The sequence below is a fragment of the Xiphias gladius genome, chromosome 15 (genome assembly GCF_016859285.1).
Source record: "Xiphias gladius isolate SHS-SW01 ecotype Sanya breed wild chromosome 15, ASM1685928v1, whole genome shotgun sequence".
Lineage (NCBI taxonomy): Eukaryota > Metazoa > Chordata > Actinopteri > Istiophoriformes > Xiphiidae > Xiphias > Xiphias gladius.
The window spans coordinates 1673176-1700016 of record NC_053414.1 but is presented as its reverse complement, the minus strand read 5'-3'; the positions used below and the strand labels follow the sequence as shown (position 1 = coordinate 1700016).

Here is a 26841-nt window from a genome sequence, read left to right as displayed (position 1 = left end):
AGTGTCCGGGTCTGCAAAATAATTGGTCCCAAAAAGCTTGATACCTTATTAACTCTCATTTATTGATCATGACATAAATGGTTATGTACTTACACATCACAAAAAGTTCTACATTGAGGTTTAACTTTGCTATCGAAGGAAGTGACATTATATTTGATGATCTAAAGAACTTCTGGATTATGGAGACATAAAATATACCAGCAACATAGGATACATATTGGATTTGTAAATACTTTCCCTGTGATCATACACTCATATATAAATAGCTGATAAGCTTAAGCTTTCTTCTGGTTGTCTTGGTTTCTTGTAAATATAATTTTTATAAGATGTGACTTATACAGATATACAATATTTTTAATATTAGGGAGATTCCTTGCTTTTCTATCTGGAAATACTTAATTGAATAAAAAATCTGAGATTTTCATGCTGGATGTGCACTGGTTTGTTGGCCAGTGGTCAAATAATAAATGTCAATATTCTTTTGGCAAAAACACAGCAACACTCGTCAATAAGTTAATTAATTGCCAGATATGCCAAAGAAAGATCAGCACACACTCAACCATATTACAGAAATACACTAACAGTGATTCAAAGGTAACAGTAATGATGTGTCTGAAAAAAAAAAAAAAACTCTAAAGTTTCATGTTACACTCAAAACATTTAAATAGATCACAGCACTACAGATTCTGGTATATTCCACAGCAGAGCAACACAATCAGTACAACACACTTGGTGCAAAGAGGGTGCTGTTGTTCTTTTTTTCTTTTTGTTTGTTTTCTTCAGAAACACTTTCCCTTCTATTATAATTTTGGACATGTAAAGATTGCAACATTCCCAATAAACCATACATCATATATTTTCTTTAAAAAAAAAAAAAACATCTCTCAGTTGCAGGAAGAGTCAACCATATTATCACATCATGCTTATTAATTTTCACTTCTGCTGGGAATAGTACTAGTATTTATTACCACAAATCTTACTTTCAGTAGAGTGTAGAGTCTTATCTACCAGAGAAAGCCTTGTGTTGTCCAGCAGACAGCTGCAGGAGACTGTAGTTTTTTCTCAGGAAAAGGGGTTGTCTACATGCTGACTGGACAACTTGGACACCAGTGTTTCAAATTTCTGATCATTTTATCCACCAGGTAAAGAGACTTCTTACTCCAAATGCTGGGTAAAATTTTCTGGGAACAGTCCCTTTTGAGCACCAGCTCCGAGAGTTAACCAGTCACTTTCTCTGATTCCTGTGAGCCAGCCAGCATCCTGCATAAACAACAATAACAAAAACACCATTATCAGCCTGAATTACTGATAATATTCCATTTGTTTGTACCTTCCAAAAGGCTGCTGGACTTTAATTACTGGACTTTAACATGTCACCTCACCTGATCCTCTACTGAAGCAGTTGGAACCACCAACACCACATCACCTCTCTTCAGTTCAAGTTCGTCTGAATTTGCAGCCTCAAAGTCATGCATCGTCTCCACCTGCAGGAAGAAAAACACCACCAACAATTCTGCTAAAAACAGACTGAGCGTGTTTACTATTTATATTAAAAAAAAAACCCACACAGCAAGTGCGTATATTTTTTAAATTGGCAGCTTTAAGTGTTAACAGTTAGCATGTGGAGAAAGTCTCACCTTGTAGAGAAAGTCATCAGGGAGTCCCGACGCTCCACCAGATGGACTCATGTGTTTGATGGCCTGATTTTGAGATGTCACACCGTTGTCACTGACTGTGGTGGGAGAGATGATGTCAGCATCGCGGTCATCATCACCTTCATTACTGGAGGCAGGTTCAATCACCACGGAGGGTATCGGCATCTTTTCCTGCAGATTACAAACAGCATTGCACTCTCATTAATAACCTTTTACTTTGTCTCAAAAACATACACACAACACAAAATGTATGCACATACAGACGATTATAAAAGTAATTTTTCAAATTGAACTTGAACCCTGTTCAATGTTGTGGGGAATTTAAGTCTCATACAAAAGTTTTGTGCACAATGAAATATTTAAGATTTATTATCAACAAAAGAAGAAAAAGATACAGGAGGTATCCACTGATACATATTTTGGTGATACAACAATACTTTGTATTTGTTGATGTGCAACAAAGTCTAATTCTCGAAAATAACTTCTGACTAAGATGGTATTTATTAAAGTACACTGACATTACACTTCCAGCCCTCCATTTGGGCATGCACAAAAAGATCTTAAAATAATATGGAAAGTAAAACTGGACAGTTTTATAAAAATAAGGAAACAATAATGTGACAGTTATTGTAATATAAGTTATGGTCTAAGTCAACAAGATTTAAATAAATCACTGCCAATAAATAAAGTTAAAATAATAAAGATGCAGAACAAAGATTATTACTGAAATATTTTTTTATTGTTTAACTTTGCGCTTTTTTTTTTTTTTTAAATGAGTGAGTCATATACTGGTGCATTAATGTTTATAATGAAAGTTGAGTGATGGTTACCGATGAAGCTGCTTCACCTGGGGGTGTCCTGGCTTCTTCAGCAGGAGGAATCTGTCGGCAGAGAGAAATGATTTCATTTTACAGTTAGAGTACTGAGTTTACAGTATCTATTGGTTCCAAAGATTTTGCTGCAGATTAGATTACAATAATTCATGTTCATGAATATTACATAGAAAACATCAGTCTAAGCTCTGTATTTTGGGACACAAAATGTACTTTGATCAGAAATAAATACAACTTCTAACATTAATCTCATAAAACACATTCCCATCAGTAAGATGAAACAGCACAATAACCTTTACTTAGAATTTGAGCTCGATAATTGTTATAACTTTTTTTTTTAAATCAATATTCAGTGTTCTGTGTGTTGGCATCCAGATTGTTTTTGTGTTCTCTTTACTCTGATTTTTTTTTCAAGGACTTATAAACATTAGACCGTTAAACACTTTGGTTATTTACTGATGATAAAGAATAACTACAGTAAAATGACTAACCATAATCCTCAAAGCACCAAACTACAAATGGAAAAAAAAAACTCACAACACAGATTTATACAAAGTGAAAATTGCAAATGAAACCAAAAACAAGGCACATGAAATGGTGGATACAAGTAACAGTGTAAGATAAACTTGACAAAATAACAGATTCATAGCTATTATTTTTAAATACTTTGTGTATCATCCAAATGTAAATTACCAAAAGTATTTTTATTATTAAATTAATTAATCACTGCAGACAAAAATACTATCAAAATATTTAATTTGTTAATAAATGACAGAAAAATGAAAAGCTAACTAAAACTAAAAAGAGCAGAGCAACCATACCTCACCAAGTTCTGGCTTCTCAGAGCTGGGAGATCCAACCGTCGACTTTGAAAATAAAAATCTCATTTAGGCCACAGACATGCTCCACGCAAGTACGCAAACACAAATGGCCCAGCTGCCATGAAAACACGACCGCGGGGAATAAACTCAACCTGTGTTATTACACATCGGTGGAGATGATCTATCTTAGTCATCAAGGAGGCAATATTGGTGAGTTAAAGCTAATCAGAGCATTTCCATGACCACCACAGAAAACAAACACAAATCACTGGAGGACTGTGTACTGCTGTGCTTACTGCACTGAAGAAAGAAAAAGGAAAATAAGCAGATTTGATTTGTGATCTTTGAATTGCTCACTAAGGAAGGACAAAGATTTTCTGTATTAATAATGAGTTGACAAGGTTCTGCTACAGCTCTACAGAACTGGTTTTGAACCCAAAAGAAAGGCGTTGCTTTCTCTTGTTGTTTCATGCCATAGCTATCCTAGCTGCAACGCTCAGGTCGCAGCTAGCATTTACAGTGTATTTTAACACACCATAATGCGTCAAATTAATCTTGCGTAGCTTGAAGCACGTCTGTGTCCTTGCATGGAACATAATTGTGGCCTTAATCACATTATTCCATAAAAATAATTAATTGAAAGTAGAGATTCAGTAATGAATTCAACATCTAAATATGTGAATTAATGATTTACATTTTACTAATGATATGATCAAAAGACGATGGCAATGATGGTGATGATGATGATAATGGCAACGACAAAGAAGATGAGGATGATAATAATGGTGATGATGACGATGATGATGAGAATGGTGAGATGATGAAAATGATAATCCTGGTGATGAGGAAAATGATAATAGTGGTGATGATAATGATGATGATAATGACGATAATGTTGGTGATGATGGTAATGATGATGATAATGGAGATGACGATAAATGTGGTGGTGATGATGATGGTAATGATGATATGGTGATGATGACGTTATTGGTGATGACGATGATCATGATAATAATGGTGATGATGATCATGGTCATGATTATGGTGATGATGACGTTAATGGTGATGACGATGATCATGATAATAATGGTGATGATGATCATGGTCATGATGATGGTGATGATGGTGGTGGTAATGATGAGGATGATGATGACGACAATGATGATAACGGTGATGATGATGATGATGATAACGGTGATGATGATTATTATGGTGATGATGATGGTGATGGTGATGTTGACGATGACGGTGATGATGATGATGATGATGATGATAATGATGATGATGATGATGTGATCTGAAATGGCAGTAGTGTCATTTATGAGTTATTGGGATCAACATGTCCACTCACAGCAGGCTTCTCCTCCTTCGGAATGCCAGAACTTTCTGCTTTATCTTCCTCAGCAGCAGGGGGCGCTGCAGATTCCTCCACCTCACCAATAAGTGGAGCTGGATGTTCATCCACTTCACCAGTAGGGGGAGATGGATATTCATCCACATCTGCTCCAGGAGGGGAAGCTGCAGATTCGTCTCTAGCAGGGGGGGCTGCGGGTTTGTCTTGTTCCTCAGCAGGTTCTGTCAAGGCAGCAGCTTGTGTCTCTGAGGCTTCAGAGACCTCAGTTGATTCAGCGCTAACTTCATTCTTTTGCAAAGGAAGACTGTGATCAACTCTCAAACCATTCAAGTGTGGCAATTTGGCCACTGACTTTTGCATGGAATTCGATAAAAGGGTCAGAAATCTTAACAAGAGCGTCCACCTGTCTAAATGGACCAGTCATGAACACTACTTCAGCCTTCATGTCAGCTCATTTTCTTCATGTCATATTTCATAAAATTTTAAGGCAAGTTTAAGTTAAAAGTAAAGTTTAAAAAAAAGTTAGTTACAATCAGAAGAAAAGTTATCAGAATAAATTTATGAAATAACACAAAAAACTATTGATCAAACAGAAAGAAGAAATGAATTTGTTGCAAATGTTTACAAAAGTCCACAACAAACAGATTATCAGATAAAACTGCTCAATAGAACAATAAATGAACAAGATTAGGTCAAATCCTAGTATATGGCTGGACCGCATACAGTCAATCTACAAAATTGAGGACATACAGTATGTCAGCTGCCGAGCAGTCAACTAAATGAGACACATAGAGAGGTGTGCTTGTGGACGGAAAGCCTGATCTTAGCTACGGAAATTAGCTAATGTTTGTCCAAAAAGTCGCTAGATTTGTTGCCAGGTGCTCTTTTGAAAAAAAAAAAAAAAAAAAAAGTCACTATAGGACTCTGAAAAGTCTGCAAATCCAGTGACAAAGGTGATAAATTGGAATCACTGCCTTTAAACCCCCCAATGATTACGTAACAGAAACTGTGCGAATTCATTTTAAAAGAGCAACGGCCAATTGGGAAACTCTAAGACTCGGCCAGCCAGCCAAAGGTGTAACTTCAGCACTCAGTCACGCGGAATTCGGCTGACCAAATTTTGTAACTTCATCACTAGGTCAGTCAGTAAGCGACAAACATTCGTTTATAGGGCTCACCCCACTGTTGCAGTCCAGCCAAAAAAATTATAAACCATTCAATATCATATACATATATTACCTTCAATAAAATATTGCACATGATATAGTTAAACTTAAAACTCACCATCTTATTAAAATCAGCAAAAAATGATGGTGCAGAAGCATCCTACAGAGTGCATGTGTTAAAATGGAGAGGAGCAGTTACAAATAAAGATCAAGAGCCACAAATACAAAATGATTTAACATTCACAGAAGAAAGGGAAGACTGGGGAAGACACAACATTAGGATCTGGGATATTAAGAGATGAGACATTAAGACACAAGACATAAGGAGACAGGATATGAGGGAATGGGGCATTAAGAGAAGGGACATTGCAACAGCAAACAATGAAAATCACATTTAACTAAATAAATAATAACAAATAGCATTTGTGTCAATAAAGCTTCCTGTGGACTGAATTAGAGCAGAAGAACTGAACTAGAAGATGTGATAAACACTGTAATGAAAAACACGTAATTCATCTCTGTAAACTGTATATTGCAATGTTTCGTCTGGACAATGAGACAATGATAAGAGACAGGACTTTAGTAAACAGGAAGTTAAGAGGAAGGACATAACTGGGAAAAAGGCTTCTGAGAATTTGATGATGTATGCAAAAAGTTTAGGTCACTGTCCTCTTTAATAGAAAGTCACTTTGGATATCTTCAGTGACTTCTGACCCCTGTAGTGACCCTCTGACCCCTGTTTGAGTTTGGAGAAGGAATTTTATCCTGATATGAAGAGCTCAATGCCAGTTTTTCTAACAATGGTGGAAACACAACTTCTAGTTGTCTTATAACATTTGTCCTAACTATGCTTAAACACAGTAATGTGGTCATTAATGTACTTGTCATGTCTATATTTGATCTTTGTTCTCCTTCGAAATTGTTTTAAGTAGAAATTTAAACTCAGAGTTAACTCAGATCTCATAGACTGAAACTTCTAGCTTGAAAGCTTAACAGTAAAAGGAACAGCAAACAATGTGAATCACATTAAACTCAATAAAAGCATTGGTAACAATAAAACTCCCTGTAGACTGAATTAGATCTGAGCAACTCAACTAAAAGTTGTGATAAATAACAACACTGTCATCTGAGCAGCTGAATTGATCCCTGTAAACCGTAAATTTGAATATTTTGTCAGGAAAATGGATGCATACTTAAGTTTATTTTGAAAAATTACCTGTGAAAATCCATTAAATGCATTGTTCACCTAAATTAAATAACAGAGACACAAGTTAGTATTAGAAGCCTTTAGGTAAGACGACTAAATGAGTTTTAAAGAAAAATGAAAGTATGGAATGAACAAGCAAGCAAGACAAAGCAAGCAAGAGGAGAGGCAGGAGGAGCTCAGGCTGGGATCCAGGTTTCAGGACAACTACTTTCACTCTGTCATTCTGTGGGAGGGTAGAAAGCAGGGAAGGTGTTCGACTGATTTCTAATCTACTCTGTGCTAATCTACCACACTGAAGAGGGGAGGAAGTCAAATACCTCTTCCTTTTCTGTATCTAGATCTTGGTACAACTTTCCATATCTCCGGTTTGCCGCCTCATCTTCGGATATGTCTGAATTTTCTGGCTCTTTGTGAATTCTGGGAACGTTTACATCTTTAATTCCTTCTGCTGCTGTTCCACAGATGGACGCAGAGTTTAGTTGAGCGACAGAAGACTCGAAGCCACTGCTGTCACTAACTTCCTGCCAGGATGTGATGTTGAAGGCAGGACTCTCAGTCCCTGAAGAGGCTGCTGGGAAACTGTTGGCAAAAGGGTCTGCATTCCAACCAATCCCATCCCCAGTGACTATGACCCCACTTTCTCCTGAGGTCTCAGCAAATGGATCAAATTCAAATCCACCCCCCTTGTTTCCAGACTTTGTTTCAGCAAAAGGAACTGAATCAAACGCACTTCCTCCCTGTGTTTCAGCAAAGGGATCTAAATGAAACGTACCTCCTCCCTGGTTTTCAGCAAAAGGGTCTGAATCAAACGCACTTCCTCCCTGTGTTTCAGCAAAGGAATCTAAATGAAACGCACCTCCTCCCTGGTTTTCAGCAAAAGGATCTGAATCAAACGCACCTCCTCCCTGTGTTTCAGCAAAGGGATCAGAATCAAACGCACCTCCTCCCTGTGTTTCAGCAAAGGGATCAGAATCAAACGCACCTCCTCCCTGTGTTTCAGCAAAAGGAGTTGAATCAAATGCACCCCCCCCCTTTGTTTCATCAAAAGGATCAGAAACAAATGAACGCCCTCTCTGTGTTTCATCAAAAGGATCAGAAACAAATGTACCCCCCCCCTGTGTTTCAGCAAAAGGATCTGAATCAAACACACCTCCCCCTTGTGTTTCAGCAAAAGGATCTGAATCAAACACAAGTCCAACCAGTGTTTCAGATGGAAAATCTCTTTTGTCTCCTTCCTCTCCAGTTTCAGAAAGGCCTCTGTGAACTGATGTGAGATAAGTTTGTTCTCCTGGCAGCTCTTCTTCAACTAAATCATTTCTGTTTCCGTCAGCTGTGTCGCTCTCTGGTGAAACTTGTTCTACTACTTTAGACCAATCTGCTGCTACACTATCAGCTTCACCTCCCCAACCCTCTGAGGCAGTCACTGGGGGACGATCTTCATATGAAAGGTCATCATCAGCACTTGCCCAGCCTCCCCCCTGACCTCCATCAACCCACTCCTCAGCAGTCTCATATTCAGACCCAGAACCATCTGGAGACCTGGACCACTTATCTCCTCTGTCCTCTGTGCTGTCCTCAATCTGTTCACCATACTCATTGGTGAATATAAGTCCTGGGGTGGATTTCCTGCGGTGTTCCTGCCCTGCTACAGCCCCCTCTGAATCAGCCTGTCCTGTCTCATGACCTCCGACTGCAGTGGCATTAAGGTTGGGGTTAGTTTGAGAGTCCCACTTGCTAACCTCATTTTTAGCTGCTGTGGCTGCCTCACTGTCCTGAGGAGGTGTAGCTGTGTCTCCACCTGGCTGACAGCCATCTGCCTGGGGCCAACCCTGAGCCCCACCCTGTGCCCCGCCCAGCACCCCATCCGGCCCTACAGCAGGGGCCCCAGGGTCACCAGGGGCCTCGGCTCTTGAAGAGGCATCTCCATTTGCTGACATTGAACCAAAGTCTGCGGACCAGTCGGCGACGAAACCATCTTCTGCCGCCTGCTTGGGAGAGGCAGGGAATGAAGGGTTAAAATTTTCCCAACCCTGGTCTAAACCCACAGAGTCAGACTGGAGGGTCAGTGAATGGAAACACAGAGCTGTTTTCCACACAAAGACAAAGTGCAGTTGATTGATGTAAGAATCTGGAGAGTTGTTGCACAAAGACACTGATCATTGCTGCCATCAAATAAATAGATATGCGTCTCAATTTTCTGTCTCTGAAGATTCTCAGTCATCCAGGTCATGGTATTTCTAAGGGGTATAGAAAGGCAACTGGACTTGCTTAACACCCATTCACACAATGACTCATGTGACCCTAAAGACTTCCATGATGGCCGGGTGGGTCGACGACTCACATGTGACCTCAACTGCACTCTAGGTATTAACGATCCCACATTAGGGTAAATACCTGAGTCTCCCCACCAGTCAGTTAGAACTGGAGGAGCTTTTCGGATGAGAGGTGAAATATCTACAAGAACCTCGAGCAAGTCCAGTTGCCTTTCTATAGCACTTACAAATCTCAATTTTCTGCTTTATAAAATTGTTGAGTTTCTGACTTTCTTCAGAAAGACACATTTACTGTGAAATCTGAGTAAATTAAGACTCTTTCAAAAAATAAAAACATGGCAGGTTTTTCTCACCAGTAGTAAACTAGGTGACTATTTTTGTAGGAAAATAATTCATCTGCATCAATGTCATTCAAATATATTTTGAAAATCAACAGTGCAAATGTACATATTCAAAGAAAAAATAAGGGCCAGAATAGGAAAAGACATTTGTTGATCATTTTATCTTTGTGGACAGTACCAGCTAAACAAGGTCAGAAGTCAAATGAAGTGGATGAGTCTGTGAATACACTGATGTACTTCAATGAACAGTATCATTGTGCAGACACTGACTCTAGAATCGTAAGTGATTTATCAGGTTTCATTGATGATGAAAAACATAACAGTGGTGTTGTGTAACTGTGAATACTTACAGGCTGAGCTGTTTGGGCATTTGCCTTTAAAAGATAAAAACAAAAAGTGATGAAATGGTTCATATCTGCAGAGACAACCACATTGATCTGTTATATTTAATCATTATTTTTTAGAAAAAATACTAATTTGAAAAGATACTCGACCGAATTACCTTTCCATCCCCTAATCTCAGAATAAGTGAAACTTTACCCTCAATAATAATCAAGTTTCAATTTAGAGATTCAAAGATCTTCTTTGTGACTGAGTAAAATTATATACTAAACAGTTCTAAGTAAGACTGAAGACTACTCACCGACCACATATCCCAAGGTACAGCTGTCTGAAAACAGTAGAGCACATGTTGTTAATGTGGCTGATCATCATGCATTTTATATAGATTAACGTCAGTAACACATAAATATTAGATTAACATCGGTAACAGATAAGGGTTATTTGAAGCAGCTCCTCATGAATCTTAGCTCAGTTCTCAATAAATCTTGTTCAAAACTGATCACTGAAGGGTTTTGGGTTTTTTTTGTAGTGATCAGCTTCGGTCTATCAGGCAGCAGTCAGTCGACAGTCCCTTCTACTGAAATTTAGTTTTTCAAACTGTTCTTCATTCGTTTTAATAAGACCACTTTATTGGTGCAGCATGTTCAGGTGTTCAGGTGGACACTCTGGTTCAACCTGCTGCAGGTGAAATGTCAATGTTTTTGGTCCTGGTGTCAGTTAATGAAGAGAACCTGTGGTATCGGCGAAACACTTTCATCTGGCTGAAAAGCATCAAAATCCAAGTCAAGAAGAGATTCTCCTGGCCGTTCATTGGGCTGTGGACAACAACAAAACAAAAACAGTGAAACAGGTGGATACAACACACTGTGCATATTATTTTTAGTTAATGAACACAATGAACACAGTGTCTGTGTGAACCCCACTGACCTGCGATTGTGAAGGTGCTGGTAAAAATTCTCCCCCAAATAGGTCAATGATCTGCTCCTCTGCCACCTCCTTGGTAGGTGTGACCTTTGGTGGTGGAGGCACCGGAGGTCCCTTTTTAAGCTGCCAGAAGACATGACAAGCCATTACCAAATCAACTCAGAGCAGTTTTAATCAAGCAGCAATTCTATACTTTTTCTGATTCAATTTACTATTTAATGTTCAAAATCTAAAAAGGATGGACGGCCACATGTAGACGATACAAAAACATTGATACAGTTCAACATTGCAGTTATTAGTCATTGTTCTTATATTATACATTATTATATGTATGAGTTGTGAAGTGGGAGGGGCCACTGGTTCCCAAAGTGTTTTTCCCCCTTTCATATTATAATTGTAATTTTTTTCTTTAAATGATCTCCTTAATGTTACTGAAGACAGAAACTCAGGATAATGTAACGACCACATAGGCTTAGGCCGCTAGTTTTCATGCCTGGTGTGCCTTTCCATGGAGAAGAGGCCAGTCAGAGGCACGAATTGGAACAGTTGCGAATTCAAAACACTTCATCATTACAGTTGTTAACAAAACGTTGCACCAAAGCTGCTGAATTCTGTCAAAACTGAGCAAAAAATTTAAAAGTCAACTCATTTCAGCTGCAGATTGTGTTTACAGTCACTATCAACACTGTACTCTATTGCTCTTGCCCAGCATTTGAAACTTGGTTATTGAATGTTTCTTGAAAAAAAGCACCTTGGGAGTTGTAGTTAATGGAGGATTAAGCAATTCTAGATAAAGACTGTTTATATTTGAACTCAACAGCAAAATGCAGAATCCAGAGCATCTTCTACAGCATGGATATGGATACACTTTGTCATAGGTGAAGCAAAAAAAAAAACATAATATATAAGGTCATCAAACGAATGAAATGCACACAAACCCAGCATCCAAAACAGAATGGATTAAAAACTAGTGAGTTAGTTGTTTAGATTGTTTTCATAAAACTACGCTCACAGAAGAGAGAACCATAGGTTTGTAGCTAAGATAATAAGGAGGGTGGCGTTACCTGGTATAGCATTTCAAAATATGCTTCAATCCAAATAATTGCCTTGCCTGTTTGCCGGCGTACCTGTTGCAGATTCCTGCCTTCCAATGGACTTTGCCCTTACATTCCATTCCACTTTTGCTTGCTTGTTTTAATGATTAAAGTAAATGTGAACTGTTATATTATATCTTCTGAGTCTCTGCGTCATACTTTTGAGTCCTGCCTGTATTCTGAGCCCTGACAAAAATGAAGGGAACTTTTGCTTCCAAAACCAGGGGTACCTGAAATACCTCCTCCCAATTCATAACCCTACTATTATTCACAGTAGTAACACACAGGCGCTGCCTTGGTAAGGATGCAATATCTTAAATCCAACATGCTGTTATCTTTTCTGTTACCAGAGGTCACAAAGGCGCTCTCTCATGATTACTCTATCTAGATGCAGTGGTGGCACCATCACCTGGTGTCAGAAAAGATAACAACATGTCAAACCTTAGGTTAGAGAATACTGCTGGTTGTTGCAGTGGAAAAATAAGACACTGTTTAGTGCCACCACTTTATCAATGTTAAATTTGTCAGGTGACGTTGCTCTCATTATAGCCATGATCAGCATTTATGACCAAATCTATTATTTACTCCCTCCATACTCCGACAATACAGAAAAACATGTAATTGAGATAAATTAAATCACGAATGCTGCGGCAATAAAACACATTATACGTGATCACAGAAAGCAGATGAGGACTTAATGGAGAGCTGAGTAACTGGCTATGTCTGCCTGCAGTCGAGGTTGTGTGACAGTGAAGTTAAGAATGTTAACAATGTTAAACGGTTTGTGATTTTATTTTCTAGTGAATTGGTGACTGTTTCTCAGCTTCTCAATTGAGTGTGAGCTCAACGCCCCCCTACTGACAATATACTGCAATATATGCTATGCTGCGGTACAAGTGCAGTGCAACCAAAGCTAAGGTGCGATGCTCTCAGAGCAGGATGGGACACTTTAAATTCTACCACTTATACGTCTCTCCATGTCTAAATCTCATACTTTTCAAGGATATAATCTGTTCCGGTGGATCACTAATTAATTCATGAACATTAGTTCATAATGATTAGTACTGCAATATATCAGTATTTATATGTCTACTTTTAGAAAGCTCCTGTGGCCCCTTATACAGGACAAGTGACCCAATGTGGGCTGGTTACCCCCATGTTGAGAATCTAGAATGTGTTCCTTCCATCCATTCAATGATGATTACTCGCACTGGAATAAATGTATTATTTCCGTAGTTTTGATTTAAAAAAAGGCTATTAATCTAATAAAACTAGTTGTTTTAGTTGTTTCAGTAAACCAATGCTTCTTTCCTTGACTCAAGAGATTCTTAGTAGAGTAACATTCATAATTTTCTTCAGCTAATCAATAAGCTGAGTGATGAAACTTCCTCTAGTATCAGAGATGTTAATCAGAAGGTGACAGCTGTCATTAAATCTATGAAAGCTTATTAAGAGGAAAATAGTATTATACTAGTTTTGTCCATCATGGCTGGAGGTTATGACAAGATTTATACTGGGTTGATGTGATGACATCAATATGACACAAGCAGTCAGACAATCACACAGATTGTTAATTTGACCACTGAAGATCAGTGTAACATAATACTAACACTAAATTTCACTGCATTCCCACATCATCAGTTAAGTTGGTGTGTAGTATCTCAGAAAAAAATCCAAAGTGTTGACAAAACTATAAAAATAAGTTGTATAAAATCTTTTTAAAATTACTTTAAAATGATATGTATCCACTCAATGAGCACTTTATTAGTAACACGTGTACACCTGCTTATTCAAGCAATTATCCAATCAGCAAATCATGTGCAGCAGTGCAATGCTTAAAATCCTGCAGATACAGGTCAGGAGCTGTAGTTAATGTTGACATGAAACATCAGAATGGGAAAAAAGTGTGATCTCAGTGACTCTGAACGTGGCATGCTCTGTGATGCGAGATGAACTTGTTTGAGGATTTCTGAAACTGTTGATCTCCTGGGATTTCCATGCACAACAGTCTCTAGAGTTTACTCAGGATAGAGCCAACAAACAAAAAACGTCCAGTGAACTACAGTTTCGTGGACGGAAACACCTCGTTGATGAGAGAGGTCAGAGAATAGTCAGACTATTTGGAGCTGACAGAAGGGCTACAGTAACACAGATAACCATTCTTTACAACTGTGTGGAGCAGAAAAGCATCAACACGTCCAACCTTTGGGCGGATGGTCTACAACACCAGAAGACCACGTTGGGTCCAGGTCAGCCAAGAAAAGAAATCTTAGGCTGGAGTGGGAACAGGTTCACCAAAACTTGACAGTTGAAGACGGGAAAAACGTAGCCTGCTCTGATTATTCTGGATTTCAGCTGAGGCAGCAGATGGTAGGGTCAGAATTTGGCGTCCACAGCCTGAATCCATGGACCCAACCTGCTTTGTGTCAACAGTCCAGGCTGGTGGTGGTCGTGTAATGGTGTGTAGAATGTTTTCTTGGCTCACTTTGGGCCCCTTAATAACAATCAATCATTGTTTCAAAGCCACAGCCCATATGAGTTTTGTTGTTGACCACGTAATTCCCTTTATGGCAATCTCCTAATGGCTACTTCCAGTATGATAATGCACCAGGTCACAAAGCAAAAAAAAAAAAAACAAAGTCTAATAATGCCAACACAGACTGTAACAACCACTCTGAACACTAGGAAGAGGCATCTTTAAATTCATTGCAGACAGGAGACTAATAAAACACTGCAGAGGTTCACTGAATGTGAAATGGTTACTTACCATGAATACACGAACAGGATGGAGACACATGAACAGATGAACAGGATGAAGACATCACAGGTCAGTGAGACAAAAGACTGAAAATGCTTCCAAGGAAGCATCACAATTTATTTTAATGATCTGACATCTTAAACCTCAAACACACAAAGAACTAAAACATGACATATTCTGATTCTGTTCTACTATTATGGTAGTGGATGATGTATTTTAAAACACTGGTTCCCAACATGGAGTCACTGTTACCCTGTAGGGGCCCAAACATCTGAGGGGTCAGTCCTCCACTCTGTCCCCCTCTACACAGCAACACTGTTCATTATTGTTTCATGGCTACTGGACCCGGGTCTGTCACGGCTCTGTCATGTAAACGTCACAGCTCTGTCATAACTCCGTCACGGCTCTGTCATGGCTCTGTTGCTGCATTGTCATGGCTTTGTCATGACTTGGACACATATGCATCATGTTTTTAATGTCAAGTAAAACATTTCTAAAGTAGAACATCTGTTTTTGAGAGGAAACATTTCTAGTGTAGGCCACCGTTACTTTGCCGACAGTTGTTTTGTTGTACAAGAATAGTGAAAACACATTTAGAGACCATTTAGAAGTTATAACAGCTGCTTTGTGTCTGTACTTTACTTAGTTTAATTAAAGTCTCTTTTATTTAAATCATCATTAAAACAAACAATCCACTTGCCCACTGAGGATTGGGAATGTTTGGTGTCATATTGATAACCATTTCCTCTTTAAAAGCTATAACCCACTCTGTTTAGCTGAGTCTCTAGCTGTAGCAGCAGAGTTGTTTTCTGCTGTTGTCAATTTAAAACAGATAACACTGATGCTGCACAGGCTGCTCTGTGTCTAAAAGCACCTTAATACTGAACACTGGTCCACTTTTCTGGCTGTTAGTGTACAGTACACTGATGTACTTCAGTTTAATTTTTCACTAAATTTTTAAGGATTAATCACTCCAGTCCAGAGATTTTGACTAAATTTTCAGACACAGAGTTAATCTTTACAGAGGAATGATTGCTTTCTGTTATTGAAATGTTGCAGAGCCATCTCATTCCATCCATATTTTGAGTACATTTTTGCAGCTGTAACTTCACTGGTCCTGCTGCAGTGTTGCATCATGAGATAGCAGAGTCTATCCACACTCAAACATCCAGGGATTTTAGTTTGCAGCCACACATTTTTGACTACTGTTTTAAGATTATTTTTACAGAGTAAAAAACAGTCCAACTCATCATAAACAGCAACATCAACGTGTCAAACTGATTTAAAGCTGATGGATGAGTCTGTTACAGAGAAGACTGGGAACCAGTGTTCAAGAAACACATTATGACTTCACATACATCACATACATACACATATTGGTCCAAATACGTTTGACAAACATGTAAAAACTATTGAAGTCTAACACTGAAAGTCAGATGTCATGACCTGAGCAGTCAGTAGAAACATCAACTCTACTGTATATAACAACACTGGTGTTATATATTTACTAAACACACACAGTTAAACAGACAAATGAGAAAACACTGATGTTACATGTTCACTCACCAATTGACAGACAAAAGTGCGCAGCAAAAAAAACAGTCACAGAATGTTACTGTGAAGTTTGAACAGTCGAAGACACTTATTTCTGATTAAAGTAAAATTTATACTTAATATACGTAATTGCATCTGCTGGTAAGAAAGTCATTTTGCTGTTATCTATCACTATTATATCATCTATCTATCACCATTATATTATCTATCAATCACTATTATCTATACATTTACAGAAACTGTATATATCATTTTGTCCAGATCAATAATATCTAACCTGTGATGTGAATCTGGATCCCGTTAGGATTAAATCTACCAGTGATGGAGATCTGGGGCAAGTCAGGATTACATCTACCTTTGATATGGATTTGGATCCAGTTAAGATTAGATCTACCAGTGATGTGGATCTGGATCCAGTTAAGATGAGATCTACTTGTGATGTGGATCTGGATGCAGTTAGGATTAGATCTACCTGTGTGGGGGATTTGGGCCGTGGTGGTCCAGGTGAGACAGGACGGAGCATATGATTGGAGCTTGCCTCTGGACTCTCAGGTGGACTCTCATCTTCTGGTGGTGACGGGGTTCTTGCAAGTCGTAGTGGTCCTGAATCACTGAGTGATGAGACAGAAACCACATGATCACATGACGTAAAAGTCTTCTGATTGTCTGCCCAATTTTATAGATTTAAAGTTAAAGTGATTCTTAGGGTGAAAACTTGTACTTACCTCGGTGCTCCTTGGATGGTGAACATTTTGTCAGAGTGCTGCTCTGCCAGTTTGGTCATCACTTCATACAGCTGCCTGCACACCTGGACAGGTAGAGAAAATTAAAAGTTACTTTTCAGTCCACAGAAATGGGTTTTATCCTTCTCTAATAAAAACTATAACATCCCACAGCAATCACTCAGTTCAGCTTTGCATATAACGTGAGATTTAACACTTTACCATCCAAAGAAACACCCCTGCCCAGGGAAGATGTTATGTCACAAAGTGCCCTAACCTTATTGGTCACAGAGCTGATGTCTGCGATGGTTCAGACTAAACACTGTGTGTTTGACTGTTGTAAAAACAAAGTAGTGAATCAAACACAAATGAAAATCTCACCAGAGAGATCTCTCTGTGGAATTTTGCCTCCAGACTCGTCACACTCTTGTAGGTGCTGATGTAGAAGCCAACCCGGCTGCAGAGCAGAAAGAGAAACATTAGTTGGTGATCGTGTCTGATTCTGTGTCATTATTACTATGTCAACTTTTTCTGTCCATTTTTACAATCTAAGCCAATCACAGATTTTGACTTTCAGTGAGATGGTGATGATTTAATTGCACTGTCAGTATTATTAGATGCTGAGGCAGGTTTATTATCTGTGTTTGAATTAGTCACATTTTGTGTTTGTGAACAAACTATGACAATTATTAAAACTCTGCAGCCTGAAGGCAAAAATACAAAGAGATCAACAGTGAGTATGAAGCAGTAGTTCAGGCTCCTTCAAAGGCTGCATTTTAAGACTGAATCTGTCAAAGGAGGAGGAGGCAGCTGGGTTTACAGAACAGTGACACAACTACAGCATTTTTTTTTCTTTAGGAGCTCATAGTGCACCCCAGACTGTGATCTGGCTCACCCGTCCCAGAGAGTCGGCAGTTCATCCTGCAAACCCACGTTCAGCTCATCAAACACTTTCTGAGCTTTTTTCAGCTCTTCTTCTGCCTGCGAAAAAAACAGTGTTTAACTTCATACAAAACCTGGAGAGGTAACATATTTGACTGTATTGTTATGTGTCACCTGAAAAGGTGGTATATCCTACCTGTGACCTCTGAAGCCTCCATTATGTTTAATCACAGACAGGTGGACTTACCTTCATCATCTTGCGGTCGTTCTTCATGCCAGACGCCTGCAGAGTTTCGACATGATGACGAGCGCTGTCATAGTCGATGAGTTTCCGACTTCTCTTGGCCACACGAGTCTGAAACATCCCAGAGTTTCAGTTTTCAGAGTTTGGATCAAAGTTTCAAATGTTTTTAATAAAAAGACAAAGTGTTCAATACCTTGAGGTCTGGGAACTGTTGCAGGTACGCGTCCAGGTTCAGCAGCGTGGAGTCCACCAGTTTGTTATGGAAGTCTTCCCACAATGCATCGGAGTCCTGTAGAAAACAAAAAACAAATCACGTCGTCACAGCAACACATTGAAAATAAAATTATTCTGTAAGATCTAAGAGTGTAGGGGTCAGTATGCCCAGGTACCTGCTTACCTTTACCTGACACTGTACCTGACCACAACCTGTCCCTGCCCCACCTGAACACCTGTGTTTTACACTACTGTCTCTGTCTCACACCAGACCAACTGTGTCTCTCACCTGGACACCTGTGTCTCTCATTAACGTCTGTGTCTCACACCTGGACACCTGTGTATCACTCCTGGACACCTGTGTCTCACACTAACACCCGTGTCTCACACCTGGACACCTGTGTCCCACACTAACGTCTGTGTCTCACTCCTGGACACCTGTGTCTCACACTAACACCCGTGTCTCACACCTGGACACCTGAGTCTCACAATAACATCTGTGTCTCACACACCTGTGTCACACACTCACACACCTGTGTCTTATACCTGAACACCTGTGTCTCTCAACTGGACACCTGTGTCTCTCACCTGGATACCTGTGTCTTACACCTGAACACCTGTGTCTCTCGCCTGGACACCTGTGTCTCACACCTGAACACCTGTGTCTCACACTAATATTACTTTCTAACCCTGCAGACACTTGTGTACAGGTGTTGCCCTGTCATGTTGGTCGTTTTACAATTCTAACCTTCCCAATGGTCATGACATCGTCTTTTCCATGCCAGTCTGGTTCGTAGACTTCATGCAGAGACTGGGTCAGGTTGATGGAGGCCTGCTGCATCCCTGCAAGAACAACACAGTCAGCTAATACACGCTGTCAAGGGGATTTAACTTTTGTCAACTTTGCTTAAAGGAAGTGGGGCCGACTTTAGTGAAATGTGTCCTAGATCTACTGCACTCTATACCATATGATGTATGATGTATATGATATGCACTAAACACATATGTTGAATATACAGTACTGTGCCAAAGTTTGAGGCCCTTTAGATGTCTAGATTCTTCTCCATCATCAGTCCCATCAGGGAGGCGTCTGATCAGTCGCAGAATCTTTCTGCAGCAGGACAACGAGCCTAAACATTCAGCCAGAGTCATAAAGCAACAGAAGACACTGAGACAGTCTAAATCCACAGAATAACTGTTGCAAGTTCTCCAAGACGCTTGGAACAACCTACCTGCCAGGAACCCGAAAACTGTTTGCAGGTGTACTGAGGAAAACTGGTCCTGGTTTAAAGGCCAAGGGGGTTCACAGCAAATACTGATCAGATTTTTTTCTCTTTGAATGATCACGTTGGAAGACGTTCACTGAGATATAAAAACTAATCATGGCTTTATTTTAGAAATAATCCTCACTTTACTTTCAGAGCCTAAAACTTTTCCACAGTACTGTTTATGATATATGTGTTTAATGTAAATGATTTATGGTATGTGTTTTATATATATGATGTCGGATATGCATGGAGCTTTTATATGACACTGAGAAATAAAGACTCTTTCCCACCTTTAATAGCAGACATGTAGGCCTTCATCTCCCTCTGCAGCCGAGAGCCTTCAGACTAACAGAAAGCACACACAGAAAGACACACAGAGCACTGGTTAATAACACACTCTTTTACTTTGGTGCAACATGATGGCTTCCTGTTTTTCTTCAGAAATCTTTCCAGGTGTTTTTCTCTTCAACAACAGGTGAAGCTGCAGTTCGTGTATATGTCAGTCAGACGAACTGAACAGAAACACAAACATTTCTGATGGAGAAAAGGTGAATGTCACTGAAGACTGACTTAAAACAAACTAAACTAAGGAATCCAGTTTCAGCAGTGTCATCTCACTGCCATTCCTCCTGTAATATTTCTAATAATAATAGAGCCTGAGCCAGTAATCCTACTCCCTGTGGAGGAAGTCTAACATCTAGTGATACTTTTTTTGATTTTTTGTGTTTCTTATTTTCAGTCACACAAACATATAGACTCTATAGGTGTTAAAGTCAAATAGAGTAGAGTTCATTTTATTCATATAGCCCCAAATAACAGAATAATATAAAACCAAAGTGTTAGACCCTACTCAGTATAATATTATTTACAGAGACCCAACATCCCCTCATGGGCGAGCACTTGCTGACCGTGGCGAGGAAAAACTCCCTCATTTTGCTCCCCTCATGCTCCCCTCAGGATGAACTGCTATAACTATGATGATCCACTGAATTTTACTCTGGCACCATAATCAGGTCAACATTTTTATTTGTCCAATACTTTGGTTTATCAGCCTCAGCTGTAGTGTTTGTTGTGTTGCAACAGCTGGTGCTCAGTTGAATCAGGTGTTTCATTTAGTGAATGCATTTATTCATTGTCCAGCTGAAGCGTATCGACAGAAAAACAAATGTGATTTAATGATATAAGAACATCTCTTACCTCCTGTCTCCTGAAGTTAATGACCACTTGTTCAAACTGCTCATCTTTGGTCTCATCTGCTTTTCCCAGTTTCTGCAGCACCTGAGAAAAAAAAAACAGATTTCGAACTGCTGACATGAAATAATGAAGATGTGTTTTCTTGTTACACAGAAACTACTTAAAGATATTTTAGAATTTTTTTTTATAGTTGTTCAGATAGCCTTCCATTTTGTGAAAGATCATCAACATACATTTGACTGAGTGCAAGATAAAAGAAAAGAAGAATTGGTCAATACCTAGTATATGGCTGGACCGCCCTCTTACTGTTTGCTTCTCTCCTACTCTATATGCTCACATATACAGTATTTTAATACAGCCGAATTCCCAATAAAGCTGTTCTCCTTTACATGTTTTTCTGTTTCTGTTTTCAGACAACAGAACAAGTATAAAATCGTGATTGCAACAAGGCCCATTAAGACGACATGTTAAATAGCACTCACTTCCAAGCCATATCCAAGCTGCTGCTAAAATCACCATGCACATAAGTTAAAAACAACAGCTATGCTGTGATTTCAGCTATATTTACCTGTAAAATGATAATTCAGAGAGAGAGATAGAAGCTCATTCACATCTGTGTCAGCTGCCATGTATTCAATTGAGTGAGATGCATAGAGCGGTGTCCCTGTGGAGGGCAATACTGGCAATGCTCTTCTAAAGAAAGTACCTAAGATTATCCAAAAAGTCACTAAATTTGTTGCTAGGTGCTTTTGTGAAGAAAACGCTAAAGGGGTGTGAAAACTCTGTAAATCTGCCAATAAGGCGCTAAATTGGCAACTCTGCTTGTAAACGTCCCCTGAGGACACAATAGAAACTGCTTGTGCCAATTCATTTTTAAAGAACAACGGCCAACGGGGAAACTCCAGCACCTGGCCAGCCAACAAATGGTGTAAGATCAGCATTCAGTCACGTAATATTCGCCTGACCAATGGTGTAACTTTATCACTCAGTCACGGACATTCACGTATCAGGCCGGCCCCACTGTTGAGGTCCAAAAACAGCATCGGTAAACAGATTATTATCATCATTATATTAAAAGACCTGACAGCAGCATCCAGTGCTGTGATTTTAATTTGTTGGCTCAGTCAGGAAGTAAACAGGGCTAAGATATTGAAATTTATTTTTTTCAGCATAAAGAACATAAGAAAAGTATCAATCCTCAGTGAGTATTTAAGAAACAATAGATTTATTTGAAACAGGAAACATGCCTCCACATTAAAAACATTCAAAACGTGTATTAAAACTAATAAACTCTTAGCTGTGAAGCATCTCAGCTCACGGTGACTCCACCGTGTGTTTACTATTTAACTGCCCGACTGTCTAGGTTGTATTCCTGGATGATACCCAGTGACACCTTAGAGCAACCTGCTGAACGTGTCCCTGAATGCGACACAAAGGTGTTTATGTTCCAGCTGAGAGAAACAAATTTTATAAACAAACGATGTAACAGACATTACTGTCGGCTGGATGAAGCCATCAGAAACAAAACTCATCTCTATTTGTAATATTAACAGGTGATCTGCTCAAAGACAAATGCCATCACAAACTCAGCGTAACAAAGAGAAGCTGTGAAAAATGTGAAAAAAGCCTGACTGAGATAAAGTGAACAAACTAATTCAAACCTGATTTGAAACATCCACAACAAATGGAACCACAAAGCTCAAAGAGAATCAAACTCTTATTAAACTTGTTCGAACTCTTATCAAAGTCTCATCTAATGGAACAGAAACAGATTAAGAACCACGTAAGGTTTCAGCACCACAGACAGTTTTCACTGACAGAACAAGGTCATGTTTCAGCACCATGGACAGTTCTCACTGTCAGAACTAGGCAATGTTTCAGTGTGAAAGTAACATTAGTATGAACCATTAGTTTTATCGTGTATTCCCCATGTTGCTGCTAAAAGCTTTGTTCAGTCTGTGCCTATACTGTGTAAGTTTGTCGGGATTTATGTAGCTGAAGCATGTGGATATGTCATGCTAAATACAATTCAGATGTTCTGAGCTGAGGCTTCTTTTCCCTGGCAACTGTAACCTGACCAATGCTCCAATGCTGGTTATACTAGTGAGTGTCCAGTTTGTGGTGAGCTCATGTCTTTTTGCCAGTTGGTTAATATTAGGTTGTTTTGGGGCACATGGCCAATTATGTTCTAGTCTATTGTCTCTGGAAAAGCTATAATTAGTGAGAAGTTTTTTTTCCTCCTCGAAATTCTCACCTTGGCTTCAAGGCTGCCAGGTACCTTGACATTTATACTGCATACAATCTATTTTTAATATAGTTATTATTCTTCAAGCCATCAGTTTTTTGTTTTAATTACATCCAGAGTGTTTCAAGAGAGCAACCTTCTGTAACATCAGCACCACGGACAGTCCCAACTATCAGAACCAGGCAACGTTTCAGCACCACAGACAGTTTTCTCTAACAGAACAAGGTCATGTTTCAGCACCATGGAGAGTCCTGGCTTTCAGAACTAGGTAATGTTTCAGTGTGAAAGTAACATTAGTATGAACCATTAGTTTTATCGTGTATTCCCCATGTTGCTGCTAAAAGCTTTGTTCAGTCTGTGCCTATACTGTGTAAGTTTGTCGGGATTTATGTAGCTGAAGCATGTGGATATGTCATGCTAAATACAATTCAGATGTTCTGAGCTGAGGCTTCTTTTCCCTGGCAACTGTAACCTGACCAATGCTCCAATGCTGGTTATACTAGTGAGTGTCCAGTTTGTGGTGAGCTCATGTCTTTTTGCCAGTTGGTTAATATTAGGTTGTTTTGGGGCACATGGCCAATTATGTTCTAGTCTATTGTCTCTGGAAAAGCTATAATTAGTGAGAAGTTTTTTTTCCTCCTCGAAATTCTCACCTTGGCTTCAAGGCTGCCAGGTACCTTGACATTTATACTGCATAAAATCAATTTTTAATATAGTTATTATTCTTCAAGCCATCAGTTTTTTGTTTTAATTACATCCAGAGTGTTTCAAGAGAGCAACCTTCTGTAACATCAGCACCACGGACAGTCCCAACTATCAGAACCAGGCAACGTTTCAGCACCACAGACAGTTTTCTCTAACAGAACAAGGTCATGTTTCAGCACCATGGAGAGTCCTGGCTTTCAGAACTAGGTAATGTTTCAGCACCACAAACAGCTCTCACTGTCAGAACAAGGTCATGTTTCAGCAACACGGACAGTGGTTAGACTGTTTATGTAGCCAAAATAAAACTGTTATAATATATAACAATATTATAAGTAATTTATTTCAAATTAGGCTTATTTGAGTTTACTAACACACCTCACTGATATTAACCAGTAAATGTATAGACATACAGTGACATGTGTGTGTGTGTGTGTGTAGCTACACTGTACTGTATATTCAGTATATATGTGCAAATATGAAATATATGTATAGATACACAGAGAGAGAGAGAGAGAGAGAGTTTGGACATACTTTCTATCTATAGCTGTATTGATTGTTCAGCATTTATCAGCTTTAAATTCGGTACCAGTAGTCCAGCAGCCCTCACCTATAAATAAGCAGATAGCTTGTCTTTCGTCAAAAATGACGTCATCACGCCGCAGACAGTGCGCCCCCCCCCACCCCGACCTTGGAACCGGAAAACACCCCACTCATTTATTTAAAAGATAAGATTCATGCTTGACATGTTTCACCACACATGTGACGTCATCACGAGTCGTTCTGATCAGTGTTAATCCGCAGTCAGCTTCAGCCAATCAGAATGCTCTCCATCCGTTTCTAATGATCATACTGATTTTATGAGTTGATTTTATCGGACACATCATGACGTCACCATCTCAGTGCAGATCAATATGTGATAATCGAAAACGCAATAACAAAAATATCAGGAAGAGTTTAATAATATTAGAGAGAAACGCTGCACAGGCCTGCAGCCTCCAACCAGCTAGACATCCACTTATCCCTGTCCTCCTCCATCCGTTATTGACCCACCACCTTCATCCCTCCACCCTTCTCCTCATCAGCTCCTACCTTCTCCTGCGCCCTATTCAGCCGTTTCTGGACGTTTTTAGCGAAGATTCCCGTTTTGATTTCCGCCATGATGACTGCAGAGAGAGAGCGAGAGGCGGATTAACAGCGAGAGAGAGAGAGAGAGAGAGAGAGAGAGGGAGAGCGGTTGCCAGGGGGGAGGGGTGTGTGTGTGTGTTTGTGTGTGTGTGTGTGTGTGTGTGTGTATTGAGGGGGCGGGATTTAATGGAACAGTCAGCTGATTGGATTGTTTCAGTCCACCACCTTTCTTTTTTTAATTAAACTGAGCATCATACGCAGTATTTTAGGTTAGTTTCAGTTTAAATAAATATATTAATGCAGATATGTAAATGTCATAAATGTACAGACAGAGTTGGTATAAATGTTAATATAATCTGTCCAGATAAAGTCATCATGTCTAGCTTTAGATATTTTTAGTGTCTCAGCAGGTAATCTTTGTCTCTGGAGGCTGAAGCTGTTTGTGAAGGTATAGCAGACTATATACGTTTTATTTTTGGGTTCACTTTTTTACTGAAACTTCCAGTAAAGACAGGAAGAGACAGAACTTCATCAGTCAGCAGGTATCAGTTTAAAGACAGATGTTTCTTCACATAAATGAAACTTCATGTTTTAGTTTTGGTGCTGAGGTTATCTGAAGAATAAGATGGAAACTCTTTAATAAAGAGGGACATGTTTGTTCAAACGAAAAAAAAATTAAGAAGGGACTTCAGACTGGACTGGAACAAATTTTTTGACTTAAAATTATGTGATGTCCTTCGGAACATTGGGACAAGCCCAACAAGCCCCAACATTAAAGCTTTTTTTAAAAAGCTTGCAGCAAAGTCAACCTGACAGCAGCCAAACAAACTGCACAGGCAGGAGAGAAATGTGTGGGCAGCCAACAATAGGACATTATCACATTTAAACATCCGAATGTTCATACTTTTAAAAAATTATCTTTCTCCAGTTTAAATGAAAAACCTTTCAGATTATATCAGCTGTAAATACAGACTCCCTGCAGACAATCTCTTTCAGCCACCACCCACTGGGAACAGTGAGTGGCTACTGATGATCGACATCTGTTATCAGAAGAAAAGTCACTGCAACAGACTAAATCTGTAAGCCTCTGCCCTAAAACACACATGTACCACAATCAAACGAAGCTGATTGCAAATTTAAACTTTTCCTTGAAATATGTTACTATAGAAATACTAAAGCCAAGCCAAGATACAGCCAAGCCTCAAAATAAAAACAGTGCAGACTCTGTAAGTCTGTTAAAACACCGCCTACAAGAACTTTTGAAAAAACACCAATAGATTAAGAAATAAACTAAATCAGATTCTCGTTTGTGTTAATGTGAGAAACAGATGACAAGAAGCACGACAGCTCTCCAAAACTTAAAGAATCCATTCCGGCACCAGATGGCTGTAAAAATTTGGCACTGTTAAAACTCTTCTAAAAGTCTACAATTAAGAGACGCTTTCATGAATGTAAATACAAAAGGTTTACAAGGGGCAAACCACTGGTAACACTCAAGAACGAAAGGCAACATCAGACTTTGCCAGAAAACATCTAAAAAAACCTGCCCAGTTCTGGGCAAACATGATGGAGTCAGTGTTATGGAATGGGCATGTATGGCTGCCAGTGGAGCTGGGTCAATGGTGTTTATTGATGATGTGACTGCTGATGGAAGTAGCAGGATGAATTCTGAAGTGTATAGTTCTATACTATCTGCTCAGATTCAGCCAAATTCTGGAAAACTACTAGGACAGGGCTTCACAGTACAGATGGATAATGACCCAAAACATACTACAAAAGTAACCAAAGCGCTTCTCAAGGCAAAGAAATGGAATATTCTTCAATGGCCAAGTCAGTCACCTGACATCAGCCCAACTGAGCATGTTTTTCCCTTACTGAAGACAAACCTCAGGGCAGAAAGACCCACAAACAAGCAGCAACT

At 39.2% G+C, this 26841-nt stretch overlaps 1 protein-coding gene across 1 annotated transcript; it reads right to left on the bottom strand.

Moving 5' to 3' along the window:
- Positions 1-692: 692 nt before the first annotated feature.
- Positions 693-24975, bottom strand: amph (amphiphysin). The gene is made up of 22 exons (XM_040146457.1): positions 24885-24975; positions 20849-20929; positions 19942-19996; positions 19132-19226; positions 18364-18459; positions 18174-18281; positions 17940-18025; positions 17426-17501; positions 17048-17130; positions 16795-16933; positions 10920-11039; positions 10724-10807; positions 10294-10320; positions 10001-10024; positions 8776-9024; positions 7046-7075; positions 5948-5989; positions 4661-4951; positions 3310-3354; positions 1638-1826; positions 1383-1484; positions 693-1260 (listed from the first exon to the last, which is right to left on the bottom strand). The coding sequence occupies exons 1-22, from the start codon at positions 24951-24953 to the stop codon at positions 1156-1158; spliced, it is 2196 nt and encodes a 731-aa protein (XP_040002391.1). The 5' UTR covers positions 24954-24975; the 3' UTR covers positions 693-1155.
- Between the last annotated feature and the right edge of the window lie 1866 nt (positions 24976-26841).

Excerpts from the sequence above, each read along its gene's own strand:
- amph (XM_040146457.1), bottom strand. The coding sequence starts at position 24,953 with ATGGCGGAAATCAAAACGGGAATCTTCGCTAAAAACGTCCAGAAACGG. Across the intron at positions 19,997-20,848 it reads TTAACTTCAGGAGACAGGAG|TCTGAAGGCTCTCGGCTGCA; the intron begins GTAAGAGATGTT and ends GCTTTCTGTTAG. Across the intron at positions 17,131-17,425 it reads TCCACAGAGAGATCTCTCTG|GTGTGCAGGCAGCTGTATGA; the intron begins GTGAGATTTTCA and ends CTACCTGTCCAG.